The sequence below is a fragment of the Myodes glareolus genome, chromosome 20 (assembly GCF_982192425.1).
Source record: "Myodes glareolus chromosome 20, mMyoGla1.1, whole genome shotgun sequence".
NCBI classification, from domain to species: Eukaryota; Metazoa; Chordata; class Mammalia; order Rodentia; family Cricetidae; genus Myodes; species Myodes glareolus.
In genome coordinates this window covers 46,073,223-46,088,979 of record NC_142045.1, presented here as the reverse complement: position 1 = coordinate 46,088,979, position 15,757 = coordinate 46,073,223, and the positions used below count along the sequence as shown (strand labels likewise).

The 15,757-nt window shown below is 35.8% G+C and overlaps 1 protein-coding gene across 10 annotated transcripts in view; it reads left to right on the top strand.

Moving 5' to 3' along the window:
• Positions 1-15,757, top strand: part of Bltp1 (bridge-like lipid transfer protein family member 1) — a 182,171-nt gene that overhangs the window by 83,012 nt on the left and 83,402 nt on the right. For all 10 annotated transcript variants that reach the window (XM_085682396.2, XM_085682395.2, XM_085682390.2 and 7 more), the window contains exons 36-45: positions 593-790; positions 1,443-1,654; positions 3,947-4,098; positions 4,544-4,694; positions 4,864-5,016; positions 7,561-7,801; positions 8,864-9,006; positions 11,239-11,458; positions 12,143-12,301; positions 13,629-13,804. In XM_085682396.2, the coding sequence (XP_085538522.2) occupies positions 593-790; positions 1,443-1,654; positions 3,947-4,098; positions 4,544-4,694; positions 4,864-5,016; positions 7,561-7,801; positions 8,864-9,006; positions 11,239-11,458; positions 12,143-12,301; positions 13,629-13,804 (1,805 nt within the window). The remainder of the gene's footprint in view (positions 1-592; positions 791-1,442; positions 1,655-3,946; positions 4,099-4,543; positions 4,695-4,863; positions 5,017-7,560; positions 7,802-8,863; positions 9,007-11,238; positions 11,459-12,142; positions 12,302-13,628; positions 13,805-15,757) is intronic.

The window sequence follows — 15,757 nt, the reverse complement described above, 5'->3', positions numbered from 1 at the left end:
TTAGGTATGCTTTCATATCTATAGCAGTAGATTACTTAGGAAATTAAGTAAGTTTCTTACCTTATACCCATAAAAGTAAGTTCAAGAGATTTAAATAGAAATGCAAGTAATTAAATAATCATAAAAGTTTGGGAAATGAGGGTACATTTTACTTCATTGCATCTGTAAGCAGTAGATTCATGGCAATGTTTAGTATATTACAATTATATAAAATGTTAGTGTAAAGTAGTCTTTTAGTAAAAGTTACACTTTTCCTAGGAAATAATGTTTTTCCTCAGGTCACATAATTGAAGTAATTTTGTTGTTTTAAAGTACTTTACCACAAAGCTGGATTATGTATGAATTTGTTACCTTTATTGACTGGATACTCTGATTTTTTTTTAAAATAAATTGATAAATTCATTGTTAATCTGGAATTTCTTTACATTATTGTAGGTAGCATTTTTTTAAAAGTGTTTTTATTTTTTTGTCATTTTAGAATGCTAATTAATACTCCTTTTTAGGATAACCATTATGATTGATTTATCTTCTTAAATATTAAAATCTGTATTCTTTTTTTAAAAAACAGTTCATTGTGCTCTCTCAATAATAGACATCGGGACCTGTGCCATCACTGCCATTCCCTTTGAGAAGTCCAAAGTTTTATTTACTCTTGAAGAATTGGATGAATTTACTTTTGTAGATGAGACAGATCAGCACGCTATCCCAGATGTAACACGGATAGGTCCCAGTCAAGAAAAATGGGGCTGGATAATGTTTGAATGTGGACTTGAAAATTTAACTATAAAAGGTAAGCTTTTTTTTTTTTTTTTTTTTTTTAACCCTGTCTGCTGAAGTGGGTACAGTTCAGTCCCACATTGCTGAAATGTATTTAATGTTGTTACTTGTAGCAACCTTAATCAATATAATACAGCAAAAATTGTGATGTCTGATATTACCTACAAGAGGTGGATAGCTATCCCAGTTATACCAGTATTATTTCCTTCCGCAGCTAGATAGACAGTTTCTCTTTTCCAAACCTTGAGACCTCACAGAACAGCAGGATTTAAAAATTTCTGAGTTCACTGGAGTGTCCCATTCTTTTCAGAGTTTAGAGCTTTGCCATATAAGAAGTAAATATTTTATGTAAATTCTTCATCTACTGAAAACTACTTATTTATACTTGTTTCTTATATAAGATAGGAGGGGAGGAAAGGAAGAGAGTAAGTCATGTGGTTATGAATAATGCTTTAAGATAGGAAAGTTGAGTTGTAATAAGACTTCCAAGTTTAGTCTGACGTTACACAATAACTTGAAATACTAGTGAGTCAGTCATGCATAGCTCTCTTAGGCTAGTGAGGAAAAACATGGTCTTGATGAAGTTATATACAGGTATTTTATAGTACAGCAGTAAAATACATATCCCCTCTTTTTCTAACAGATAACTCCCTTCATTTTTATAGGAGGAAGACAATCTGGGGCAGTTTTATATAACAGTTTTGGAATTATGGGTGAGACTACTGTCACAGAAAGGGGTGGAGTGCTGACATCCAACAATTCTTCTGACTCTCCTACGGGCAGCGGCTACAACACTGATGTCTCTGATGATAACCTTCCGTGTGACCGAACCAGTCCTTCCTCTGACATAAATGGAAACTCAGTCTCAGATGAACAAGTTGGTGAATTTCTAATGATACTAGTAGTTTGGAATTAGGGAACTACACAATCAATTCAGAATCTATTTCTAGAACGTATCTCCTTGTCGTTTCCTTTTTGAGAGTTGTTACATTTTGCTGAATATACCATAGCTAGAGTACAGTTAGGTATAGAAATATATATCTATGATGCATATTCCTGACCACTATAGTATTATTTAGCACAATACTCAATTTATGTTATTCGTTTAATAAAAATTTGTTAAATAAATGAATTTATAGAAATTAAGGAAAGTAAGTTTGATTAATTAATTAGGTTTTTATTATTTTAAAAGTCATTTTAATACTTGTTATTTGTGATATTTTATGTGGATAATAAATATTTTTGTTATCTGCTTTTTTAATAGCATTTTAAGTAATGCCTTATATTCAATTTATTATTTTTAATGTATTAGAATCTAATTGTTATGAATATGATAACAACAAAAGTATTTAAAATTCTGTATTGTGGAGGTTGGGTCACTAACTGCTTGATGACCTTGGACAAACAAGGATTTTAGCTTTTCCTGTTTTTTTTTTTTAAGAAGTAATAGTGTAGTAAGTAATGCCATTGGCTTTATAGAATTTTGAACATTAAAACAATATTATATATGAAAAACTTTACTCAAGTATCTAGTTCAAGGAAGAATTTAGTGAATATATACACAAATATACATACACTTCTGAGAGTATACAAAAATAAAAGCTTAAGAAAACACCCTTTCATTGAGAAATAGATTGTGGGCATCTAGTAGTCATGGTTATATTCACCTCTGAACCCCATTTCCTGATAATTCTTTGTGTTTCTCTGTGTATGAGAAACAGATGTGAGTGTGTGGGTATAGACATGTCATAGCCTACATGTGAGATCAGAGACAACCTTTGGATGTCAACTGTCACCTTCTATCTGAGACAGGTTTCCTCAATGCTGTGGAAACCAGGTTGGCTGGTCTTGGGGTGTCCTGAGATTTTTCTGTCACCACCACCTCCATTCCCCTGTAGAAACACAGTTGTGAGCCACCTTGTGGGGACTGGAAACAGAGCCCACCCCCAACTGATGCTTTTGACTGCTCTTCAGCCTCCTTTCAAAGAATTTTAAGGGCCTTTCTCCCAGATCCTGTACTATGTGGATTCCCTCCCCTCCCCTCCGCTCCCCTCCCTTCCTCTCCCATTTCCTCCCCTCCCCTTCTCTTTTATTCTCCCCCCCCCCCCACCCTCCCACATGGGATTTCTCTGTAGCTTTGGAGCCTGTCCTGGAACTAGCTCTTGTAAATCAGGCTGGCCTCGATGGAACTCACAGAGATCCGCTTGCCTCAGCCTCCCAAATGCTGGGATTAAAGGCGTATACCACCACAGCCCCACCTATGTGGATTTTATAACAATTTATCCAAGTGTTGTGTTTTCTTTTCCTGTTTCTTTGTGGAATTGTTTCTCTTCAAATGTGGGTGTTCCCTGGAAGTTGTATTTGTGGCACCAATTTCCTCCTGTGTTTGTCTGTTCTCTGATGCATTGCTAGTTCTATTATGTAGTAACACTTTGCCATGCTTCTTTCACAGAACTCCTAAACCATGCCATGACATTTATGCATGTTTAAGTATGCCATGACTCCAGAGACAGTTCAATATACCATCATTTGCTTGACCGTGCACATTGCTGCAGTAGTAATGCACAAGTCTCCCTGCTCTGTTCAGATGTCAGGTTCTGTGTTTTTATACCCAGTGCCTGGCTCATAGCTCCTTGAGAAAATCAGTGCTTCAAATTTATTTATTATGTTTTGTAATGCTGAGGATTAAGTTCAGGACATTGTAACATGCTTTGCAAGAGTTAACTATACCGCTTAGCTGCCTCCCCAGCCATCGAGGTTTCTTTTTGTTGTTGCTGTTTTGTTTCTGTTTTTCAGGATAGTCTTGCTATGTTGCCTAAACTAGTATTGACATCCTGGGCTTTTAAAAGATTCTCTTGTTTCAGCCTCCTGAATATCTAGGACCCTAGGTTTAGATTTCTTTCACAAAGAAAAGTATATTGGGTCTAGTAAGATGACTTAGCAAGCAAAGGCATTTGCTGTCTTGCTGCAAGCCGGATGGAGGACCTGGGTTGAGATCCTAAGCAGAAGGCTACTTTGAGCAGTAGCTACAGATCAAGGGTTTGTGTAAAGGTGTACTCTGTTAGCCTGATGAATGAAAAAGTTTTGTGTTTAAAGTGCTATTAAGCCTGTGTTGTGGTTCTGCAGAATCAATACATATTTAAGTTGTTGCCTTTTTTTTTATATGTAGGATGAAGGAGTTGAATCTGATGATTTGAAAAAAGATCTACCTCTAATGCCACCACCTCCAGACTCATGTAGCATGAAATTGACTATTAAAGAAATTTGGTTTAGTTTTGCAGCTCCCACCAATGTGAGATCTCCCACACATGCATTTTCTAGGTAAAAAATTTCAAAGTGTAGTTTTGTCCATTGACAGTTTGTCCTTATGTTAGACAGCATGCTATTCTGTTTCATGTACTTACTGAAATATTTTCTGACATGTCTAATATTCTATGGGTGCTAAAATGGCTATTCCTCCTATCTTTCTCGTTGGATACTTTCTTTAGACATTGTATATTCTCTACTTAGCCCAAATTCTTCCCTAGTATTTTAGCTGTATTTACTTGTGTTGCTGTCTGAAAACTTTTGTTTTATTCTTCATTTCAGACATGTTTGCCCCTTTTTCCTTTCCATCTCCATTTCTTATTTATAGGTTCATAACTTGTTAGTGACTAGAAAGAAAAATATTGCCTGAGTAAAATAATAGTAAATGCTATAGATATAGATGATTGTTTGAAAATTTGATAAAGTTTGATCTTATAATTTTTTTTATTTATTTTAAAAGGCAGCTGAACCTTTTAAGCACTGCAACCCCAGCTGTTGGTGCATGGCTTGTTCCCATTGATCAACTCAAGTCATCTTTAAACAAATTAGAGACTGAGGGAACCTTGAGAATTTGTGCTGTTATGGGATGCATAATGACAGAAGCATTAGAGGTGTGTCTTTTAATCATATAAGGGATCAGACATGCTTGATTACTGAAAATGATTCACTTCCATAATAGTGGAAGGTACCAGGTCTACAGGTTATTAATTACTAGATATTTTTGATTTTAGGATCTCTTCTACATTTGTTCTAAGTCTTTTGTTTTTGTTTGATTTTCAGAATAAAAGTGTACATTTCCCTTTAAGAAGTAAATACAATAGACTTACAAAAGTTGCTCGCTTTCTCCAAGAAAATCCTTCATGTTTACTGTGTAATATTTTACACCACTACCTCCACCAAGCAAATTACTCTATCATTGATGATGCCACAATGGTTAGTATTTTAAATTTTTTGTTTGTTGAGATAGGGTTTCTTTGTGTAGATCCTGAAGCTTGATTTATAGAGCAGGCTGCCCGCAAACTCTCAGAGATCCACCTCTCTCTGCCTCCTGAGTGTTGGGGGTTAAAGGCATGTGCCATCACACCTGATTGGTAAGTACTAGCTTTAAGGAAACTGTTATTCTGTATCAATAGTACTGATGGACAGGTTGAGAAATTTGGTTAGAAATACAGGTCAGTAGATAACATTGTGCTCTGATTAACACTCTCCGAGTGACCTATTTAAAGGTGTCAGTAGAAGCTGTCAACATGGATAAGATTTCTCAGCCTGATAGATTATGAGAAATGGTCAAAGACGGAATTCTGAAAAACTTTAAGAAGGTTAGAGAGGTTGAATAAAGCTAGGTGGAGTACTAAGAAGGGATAGAAGATAGAAGAACTGAGACAGTTGTATATTGAAAACTGAAAGCATAAGTTTCAAGTCAGGAAATAATCTCTAGAGTCATAATGGTTTAATAAAGTAAAGAGTGCTTAATCATAGAGGGGAGACTATATAATTCAACAACTCATCCTCACCCTAAGAAAAGCAAATGGCAAGTTGGGATTGGGATTTTAGAAGTTTGAGAGCATTGCTTGTCTCCTCTAGGCTTCTGGGTAGTAGAGCATGTGCAACAATATTTAGCCAAATTAGGCACCTATGTATCAGTACTGTTCATGGCCAGCCATACCTTTCACCAGGCGTGTAAAGAATCTATGATAAGTGATAGGTTTTAAAAAGATGTTTATATCTAAGCCTGAAATAGCACTTTCACCTTTCTGGGAGTTGAAGACAAAATTGTACATTGTAAGCCTGACATGCCTATCCTAGTTGTGGTAAGAGAAACTAGAACAGAGAGACTTGAGGCATTAGCTCTGAGGGGATGCTCTACAAAATGTGAAAGGAAGAGGTACAGATGGCACTGTGACTGGACAGGAAAAAGAGGGCCTGATGTTCTCAGAAAGTGGGTGTGACTTCCCACCCAGTTATAAATGGAGTTCTTTGGCCATCTATGTCAGTGTGAGGAATTGCAGAAAATGAATTGGGAAGAATTTACAGTTTTCTTTTTAGGCTACAGCAAAAATAGGAAAGAAGCTAAAGTTTCTTGTAGCCATCTTCATTGTTGACTTTCAAGATAGTTACAAATCCTTTTATACGCAGCATTTAATTTGTAGCAATTCATTTTAACATTTAAATAGTAGAGATACTTGATAGATTGCTAATCTTTGCAGTGAATAATTTTATTTCTTTTTATCTTAGTGAATCATCTAAATAGCTGAGAACAAATTTTGAGTCTTCATTTGGGCCAAAATAATAAAATCTATTAAATGGTTCTTTAAACAAAACAACAGCTTTGTCTCCAGTGTTTAGTGTCATATTCACCTGAAGCAGTCTTAGTGCCTTATATATGCAATGCTGTGTTTAGAGTTGGAGTGCTGTATCAGTCTATTTTTTATTACTTTAATCAGATACGTGGGACTGGTATCCCACAAAGGATCAGTGTGATCTGGTGAGGACTATAATTCCTTAATAGTGGCTTCACGGTGTGTGTGTGTGTGTGTGTGTGTGTGTGTGTGTGTGTGTGTGAGAGAGAGAGAGAGAGAGAGAGAGAGAGAGAGAGAGAGAGGTCATCAAGACATCAAAGATCATGTGCCAAGTCAGGACGCCAGAAGCTGGTGAAGTGGTGGCCTTGCTCTTTAATAAAAGCCCATGTACAGACTCTCCAGGTCTCACCAAAACTGCTGTAATGAATTCTGATGCCACTGTCATCAGCAATTGCCACTAGATCCCCTCTTAAAGATTTTGCCCCTTTCCAAATACATTCCTACAATGGAACCCAAATTTTTGAAGTCCATAATCCCTCAAGGGACAGTCTCAATGTATGTGTAGCTATAGAAGATTTATTTATTTATTTATTTATTGTTTATTTATTAAAAATTTCCACATCCTCCCCTCCTCTCATTTCCCTCCCCTCTCCCCACTCCCCTTTCCCCTCACCCTCCCTCTCCAGTCCTAAGAACAGCCAGGGTTCCCTGCCCTGTGGGAAGTCCAAGGTCCTCCCACATCCATACAGGTCTAGGAAGGTGAGCATCCAAACAGACTAGACTTCCACAAAGCCAGTCCATGCAGTAGAATCAAAACCCAGTGACATTGTTCTTGGCTTCTCAGTCAGCCCTCATTGTCAGCCACATTCAGAGAGTCTGGTTTGATCACATGCTCCATCAGTCCCAGTCCAGCTGGCCTTGGTGAGCTCCCATTAGGTCAGCCCCACCATCTCCGTGGGTGGACGCACCCCTTGTGGTCCTGACTTCCTTGCTCATGTTCTCCCTCCTTCTGCTCTTCATTTGGACCTTGGGAGCTCAGTCCAGTGCTCCTGTGGAAGGTTTTATTATCATCTTGAAATACTGAGTATTGTTGAACAAATTATCTAAATTCTAAATTTTAGTTTCTTCTCTAAGTGTGTATTTTGAGATTTAAGTAAGTTTTTCATTGTTATTGCAGAGTGATGGGCTTCCTGCATTGGTAACCTTAAAGAAAGGATTAGTTGCTTTGGCACGGCAGTGGATGAAGTTCATTGTGGTGACACCTGCCTTTAAAGTAGTTAACTTACACCGACCAGCTCAGCCACTGAAACCTCCAGCTGCTATGGACCAGGAGCATGAAGATGGACTTGGCCTGGATAATGGAGGTGGTCTTCAAAGTGATACCAGTGCTGATGGTGCAGAATTTGAGTTTGATGCAGGTAAATTTAGAGTACATTTCTTTCCTCAGTATAATCACTATGTGCGTGTTTGGGGGATGTGGGGCATATTGGGTATGTGCATCTTGTAGGAATAGTTTCATATGGATAATGCGCCTCTATAAGGATATCAATCAAGACCTTTTTCCTATAGCTATTAGCAAATTATTAATAGAAGCAAATCCTAGCTGTACATAGTTGGTCACATGGTATTAATTTTAATAATTTTTGTCTCAAATTTGAAAATGCTGTGGTTTAACTATGCAGTTTTATAAACCTACATTCAGAATAACTTTGGAATCTTTTCATTGAACAAGTTTTATGATTTGGGTTTGTGAGATACAGTATACTGATGATCTGTACAGTAGAGACAGCTTTTATAGCAAACTTATAAAGACCTGTCTTTTAACATTGTATCTGCCCCATCTGTTTTTAACCAAATTGTATCTACTACCTGTTATGTATGTGATCTTTAAGTAAATTTGGAAGCCTGAGCTGAGCATGCAGTTCTGTAAATAAAATGTGTTGCATCTGAACACGGTGGATGCTTTTCAAATGTATGTTTGTATTTTAACTTTTTGCCAAAGGTTAATTTTTTTATTATGATGATAGATTGTCTTACACTGTTTTGACAAAGAATTAAAAGTAGGGGAAAAGGGTAACCCCAAAATTAGCACTTTGATATAGCTTAATTTTAAAAAATTTACTTTTAATAAATCCATTATAAAAGGTTGCCTAAATTTTATTGCTTATTATCCAGAATGTATTAAGCACAGAGCTTGAATTAGGTTTTTCCTTTCTAGTTACTTCTGGTACCTGTATTCATTTGTGCCGCTCTGGATATTCTTGAGAGTAATTGAGTTGGGTCTTGGTCACTATATCAGTGGATAGTGTAAACTCAGATTAAAGTTGGAAGTAAGAAAACAAAAATAAAAAAATTTAAAAATTTATATTTTTCAGCTTATAAATATGGATTGTAATTATACAGATCAGGATGTTGGTTGATTTTTTTTTTCAAAATGTGTGGTCAAATATATATATAAAACTCGTATTTAATCATTTTAGCCACAATCAGTGAACACACAATGCTTCTAGAAGGAACAGCTAACCGGCCACCACCTGGGAGCTCTGGACCTGTCACTGGAGCAGAAATAATGAGGAAGCTTTCTAAAACTCATACCCATAGTGACTCTGCATTAAAAATAAAGGTACAGTATTGCTGGTTTTATTCAGAGTTTAAAACTTACATCATCAACTTGATTTTTTGATTTCAATATTAAATATATTAGATGTCTACTCTAAATGTTCCAATAGTGTATGTTGAAATTAATTTGGCTAATAACTTTTTTTTTTAATGCATACACTCCTCCTGCATGTACACCTCTGTGCCAGAAGAGGTACCAGATCTCATGAAAGATTGTTGTGAACCATTACGTGGTTGCTGGGAATGGAACTCAGGACCTCTGGAAGAGCTGCCAATGCTCTTAGGCTCCGAGCCCTCTCTCCAGCCCCCTTGGCTAATATCTTTTAATGTATATATTTCCCTGAAAATTTTATCATCAATATTTAATACTTAAAGACTACTAAACCTTTGTGTTCTTTTATCTTATTGAATATTATATGTAAGAAAATTCAATATTCAAAATGTTGATAATCTAGTCATTTCAGTTTTAGTAGAAACCTTTTAGGCTATATTGTTGATTACAAACCTTAGGTTGGGTTTTTACAAATTATGATCTTAATGTATACTCCATTGTTTTAACAAATTTAAAGAATGTTTGATGAAAGGAACAATATAACAAGGTGAGTAGACTAGCATATGGAGCAATAACTTTATTTTAATCCTGCTCTGCAACTTGAAAAATTACTGACTGAACTGTGCATCTTTATTTATAAGGTAGGGATTTTGACAGCAAACTCCTTTGAAAGATTGTGGTGAAAAATAACTTAGTTAAGACATGATAAGTGAATCTGATATTTTACATTGTTATGGTTTTTTTGGTTGTTAGTGTGCTTTTCTAAGAACTGAAAATGCTAGTTAATAAGTTTACTTTTACTCAAAGTCTGCATGTAGATTTGTAATCACAAAATAGTTTTGACATTAAATTATTAAATTTCTAAATAAAAATTATAAAAATACACATAAAAAGGGCTCCCAAATAAACAACATCAGAAGTTTTTCCTAATCACTAAGAAAAAGACAAGATACTAAAATGGAGTTTAAAAAATGGGTAAAGGCATAAAATATGTCACAAAAATATATATACACATATGAAGATATATTCTCTTATAAAAAGTATAAAACAAAATGACATTTCTATTTTTATCTATGAGATTATAATACTAAAACTTTTAATTTATAGGTGAAGATATAAGAATACAGTCATTCTCATACAATATTAGAATATTGTTATATGGCAATCCTTGTTCTGGGGAGACAGTGTGACAGTTATATGTGAAAAGTTAAAATCTTTCAATGTCAATGACTGTTCATTTTAGAAGTGACCATAATTGATCAGACAGATCCTACAGCTTTCTCTTGGCAACACTAAATGGGAAAATAATGCATATGACATAAAAGAATTCAACATAAGAGAGCTAATAAAATATGCCTACCACAAAGCTTTTCCAAAAAGGGGGTAGGTCTTTGTGCAGCTGTGAATGTCACTGAAGTTAAATGGATTGATAACAATTTAGTTGTCAGTGTGTGTGTGTGTGTGTGTGTGTAAGTGAGTGACTTTTCTACTGTTGTAGATGTAGAAACATTAAGCTAACTTTTAAAATAAAGCATTTAAATGGGGACTTACAGTTTCAAAAGGTTAGAATTCATGACCATCATTGTGGGGTGCGTGGCAGCAGGCAGGTAGGCAGACATGGCAATGGAGCAGTAGCTGAGAGCTTACATGTGAGGCAGAAAGAAAGAGAGAGCTAACTGGGAATGGCATAGGCTTTTGAAACCTCAAAGCCACCCCCAACACACCTTCTCCAACAAAGCCACACCTCCTAGTCCTTCCCAGTCACACAAAGTCTAGAACAAACATTCAAAACTGTGAGCCTATGGGGGCTATTCTTATTCAAACCACCACAGTGTTTTTAAAGCACATAAATAGTATATTATTGACTTACATATTTACCAGCATTTTATTTCCTGTATTCTGTTTGAGATGCTGTTTTTTGACTCTTGTTCAGCTGTAGAAACTGATTAATAATTCATTGTTAAAATACTTAAAGGGATATACTCAAATATGATTTGTAGTCCTCAATATTGTACTACAGTTATAAAAAATGCGTTTTTACATTTGAGACTCAATAATTGTAGTAGATATAATCACTGTATTAAAGGGTAGGATAGCTAGCAGCAATAGCAACAGTCATAGATGTTGTAATTATCAGGAGTTATTTTACATATGCCAAAAAAAAATCAAGTGTTTGTTTTGTAGGGCATTCATCCATATCATTCTCTGAGTTACACCAGTGGAGACACTGCGACAGATTCTCCAGTGCATGTTGGACGTGCTGGGATGCCAGTAAAGGAGAGTCCAAGGAAGGAAAGCCTTCTCAGCTATCTGACCGGAAGCTTCCCAAGCCTGCACAACCTTCTGGAAGGCACTCCTCAGAGAAGTAGTGCAGCTGTGAAAAGTAGCTCCCTAACAAGAACAGGTATCTAGCTCCTGTGGATCCAGGTCATACCTCTGCACTCTACACACAACTGTACTCATGTGTGTGTGCATACACACACACACACACACACAATTAAAAATAAAAAAATTCTTTGCAGTTTTTTTTGGTTGCATCACTAATACTTTTAGTATACTTTGTTTTTGAAAAAATATTTTAGAAGAAAATTGTAACTTTATCTTCATACCTCTTCATTTTTTTTGTTTTCAAATAAGTACTGACTAATGCTAACCTACACATGCTGAGACTAAGAAATGTAGAATCATCACCCTATGATAGTAGAAATGAGTTCTGTACTAATGTCTTAGAATCTACCTCATGAAGTGAGAATTGAACAATACTGGGAAGAGATGGCTCAGTCGTTAAGAGCACCAGCTGCTCCTGCGAAGACCTGGGTTCAGTTCCCAGCACCCACATGGCTGCTGACAACTGTCTTAACTCCTGCTCCAGTGAATCCTGATGCCCTCCCTCTTCTGGCTCCCACAGGCACTGCATGCACTTTGTGTACAGACACACGTAAAATACCTATATGCATAAATAAAAGAAAAGGGAATCTTTAAAAAAATTTGTAAAGACATTTTCATCTGACTTTCTGAAAGTATATAAGTAACATTTTTCTGTGTTACAGTATATAATAATTTTATTCTCAGTAAACTTTGTTTTTAGGAAATACGGTGGCCACTGACATGTTGTCTGAACATCCTTTGTTATCTGAGCCATCATCTGTGAGTTTTTATAATTGGATGTCAAATGCTGTGGGTAATCGTGGAAGCGTGGTACAGGAATCTCCTGTTACAAAGTCAGGACATAACAGTCTTCCAACAGGTATTAAAATTGTCTTTTTTTTAAAAAAAAAAACTTAACTGTTTTAAGTGTACAAACAGTTACAGCAAATTCTTGTTTACCAGAGTATAATTAAGTTGTCAGATGTTTAAGTAATATTTATTTGAAATTGTACTCATTCAGAAAATGATAAGTCAAACTATCACTTATTGATCTTGCTATATCTAATACAAGATTTAAAGAGTTTGAAACTTACATTTAATGTGGTTGGTTAAACATTCATAACACCAAAGGAGGCAGGCTAAAAAACATAAAGTGTAGTTACAACATGATGTACCTACAGTAGAAAATACTTTGAATTTGTTTAGCTCTCTCTGAGATATTGTTTAACTATTAATTCATATGCTCTTTATAGTTACTTATCAAATATGTAATCAGATCTATGGGAACAGTAAAGTAAGATTTCTTTCCCCAATGAGAGAGATAAATGAAGGCCATTTTTTAATTTTAAAATAATATGCATGTATAGGAAGAAAACAGGAAGGATGTTCCCCCAAGAAAGTGGTGGCTATATCCAGTATAAGAATATTAGCCTTCCCTTTTCAATTTTCTAAGGTTTCCAAGTTAGTAAATACTGAAGAAATATTGGTATTGATTACTCAAGGCTGCTAAAATGAATTTTTCAAACAGCTATCTGAACCATGTGAATTCTTTCCATATAGAAATTACTAAAATGTGAGTGCCTATTCATCTCTTTCTATTGTTGGTGTGGCTCACCTCAGTCTTGAAGTGATCTGATAGCCACATACTAGGTCTCTGCATTGACTCTTGACTGAAGAAGATAGAAAGATGGCACCCTGCAGTTCTTGGCATTTCTTCTGGTTCTCATTTCACCACTGTTCTAAGTGGCTATAGTTTAAATTACAGGAGAACTAGAATGGAACAGATCCTCTTTCTCAAGAGTCCTTTGTCTTGGAATTGATACAGAAAGTGCCCAGAGAAGCCATAGTTTGTTGTTTTTTTCTTTTTTTTTCATCCCCAGGAAACCTGGGTGTGAGACTATTAACACTGTGCCTTTTGACTGCTGCATCAGTTTTTCAGAGATTTTTCCAGTCGTAAAATCCTACATTTTGGACTGACTGGCTTGAGTACCTGTATAAAGATCACTATTATTTTCTGAATATTTGTTTTAATTTTTTTAAATAAATTACATCTATAAGATTTTACTATTACATATTATTAGTTTTTCTTTTCTTTATCAGTGGTCTGATAAGGGTACTACAACATAGGTTGTCTTTAAATTTGACTTGTTATGCCCTTTTATGGTTTACAAATGAGTCGCATTTTTCTCTTGAAATATTACTGTTAGGAGTTGCACCCAATCTTCCTACGATACCATCAGCCTCAGATTTCAACACCGTCCTGTCTAGTGATCAGAATACTCTGGATGGGACACATTCTCAGCACAGTACTAGTCAAGATGATGTGGCAGGCGTGGAAGAAGCAAACCAAGGCTTTCCTGCTGTTCAACTTGCTGATGCACAGGTGAGCTTGCCTGTTGTACTTGATACTGATACCTCCTTCAGCAGGGCTTACAGGAGGAACCATAGGTAGTAGGTACTTGAAGTTCAAATGAACTCTATTCTGTGCCTGTGGTAAAAGCGTTCTTGCAGGAAAGGAACAGCCTTTAAAAAGTACATTGATTAATTATGAATGCAAATTAACCAATAGTTTATCAAATTGAAAGTCTGATTATAATGTTTTTATTATGTGTAAAAATTTTACAGTAACGTGACTAGAAAGTTAAATTTTTACCATATCCCACAGTCTTTCATATAAATCTAAGACTTTATTAAGTGAGCAATTTTGAGACAGTGGATTTAGAATAGAGAAATAAAGTAATTAAAACATGTGGAGTGGAGATATATGAGTAACAAGTAGTATAAATCAATGAGGAGAAAAAGTAGAGGTGAAAGGTAAACTGTTGAAGTAGTTCATACCAGTGATGATGAAATGCTAGGAAATGTGGCTTTGCAAAAGTATAAACTGAATTAAAAATACAAAGTGCACAGACAAAAAGGAAAGGACATGACTGCTAAGCATGGTGGAGGAACAAGTTTATAAAATGGAGAGCAAAGACAGTCAGGGACATCTGGCTGTTTTCAAAGTGTACATGATCATGCTAAGCTGGTCCATGTGGGGAGAAGAGCAGGGGGAGAAAGAGAAGAGAGAGGGAAGCCAGGTGCAGAGTCAAGAAGGCAAAAGAATAAAAGAAGCCAGTAACCAAAATGGCTGGTAATATAGGGAGGAGCCTATGGAGGAAGGGAAGTCCAGTCTCTGAACTGGAGAGTTGGGATGAGCATAGAGAAAGGGGTATGCCAACTCTACCCTGTATCAGTTGGGATGCTGGGGGATGTTGAGAGAAACTGGCTGCCAGATACACTTTGATATATTAAATAGGAATCCCAGCCATTTGTCCCATGGCTGAGACTTAACATAGATAAATAGTGTGAACTTGTTTGGAATATCTTTCAGTTTGAGTAGAAGGCAGATTGGAGAGTGGGACATAATGTTTAAGAACTGTCTAACTGAAAGAGGCTTGAATGTAAATATGTACTTAGAAGGAATTCAGGACACACACAAAAGAAAGGGTTGGGGCAGAATGACATTTATACAGAATTGAGAAATAATTGATGTTTAAAGCCAATTGCAGAGATCTTTTGAACATAATACGATTTTTATTCTAAAATTTTTGGGAAAGCTGCAAGTTTGTAAATTATTAGTTTCCCCCTTTTTTATATATACCAGATTTACTTATTTTATACTTTGGAGTAGTTTTTAGGACTTCTCTTTCTTGCTCTCTCTTTAATGAGAGAGTAGGAAAATCTTTTGGGCTTCTGTTTCAAGTTCTTTGTGCTTATTAGTATTTGAATCCACTGAGAAACACAAAGACGTATACCCAGTTCAAATTTTGATTCAGTGAATTTATTCTTACTGCTAACAGAAAGACTGTAGCCTTATAGACAAAGGGCATGATTAAGGTGGTTTTAGAGACAAACATCAGAAAGGCATGTATGACAAGTATTCATGGAATCGAATCCACCGATGGGCAGTTGATACAGAGTATTATGGTACTCTACTATTAGAGACATGTATTTGTTTCTGTGACATTAAGTTAGCTGGGGATTTGACCAGAGTAGTACCTTCTGTAAGCATTTAGAGAAGGAATCTTAAAGTATAAAATACTGTATTTGATAAAATACATTAAGTGTCTTACTTTCCATCAGCTATTTCTTTCTTTCCTCGTATATAGTAATAAAAGACCATTTCATCCCTTTTCCATAGCAATCAACAGATTTTACAGAAGTAAAGGCAGCTGTAAAATCTCACAGTTCTATTTTTCTCTCACCTGCAGGCCACTAGGATCTCCCAGGTATTCTAGAGCCGAAGGTCAAAGGCCCTTAAGCAATTACTGGCTCCCTATTAAGTTTCTTTGGC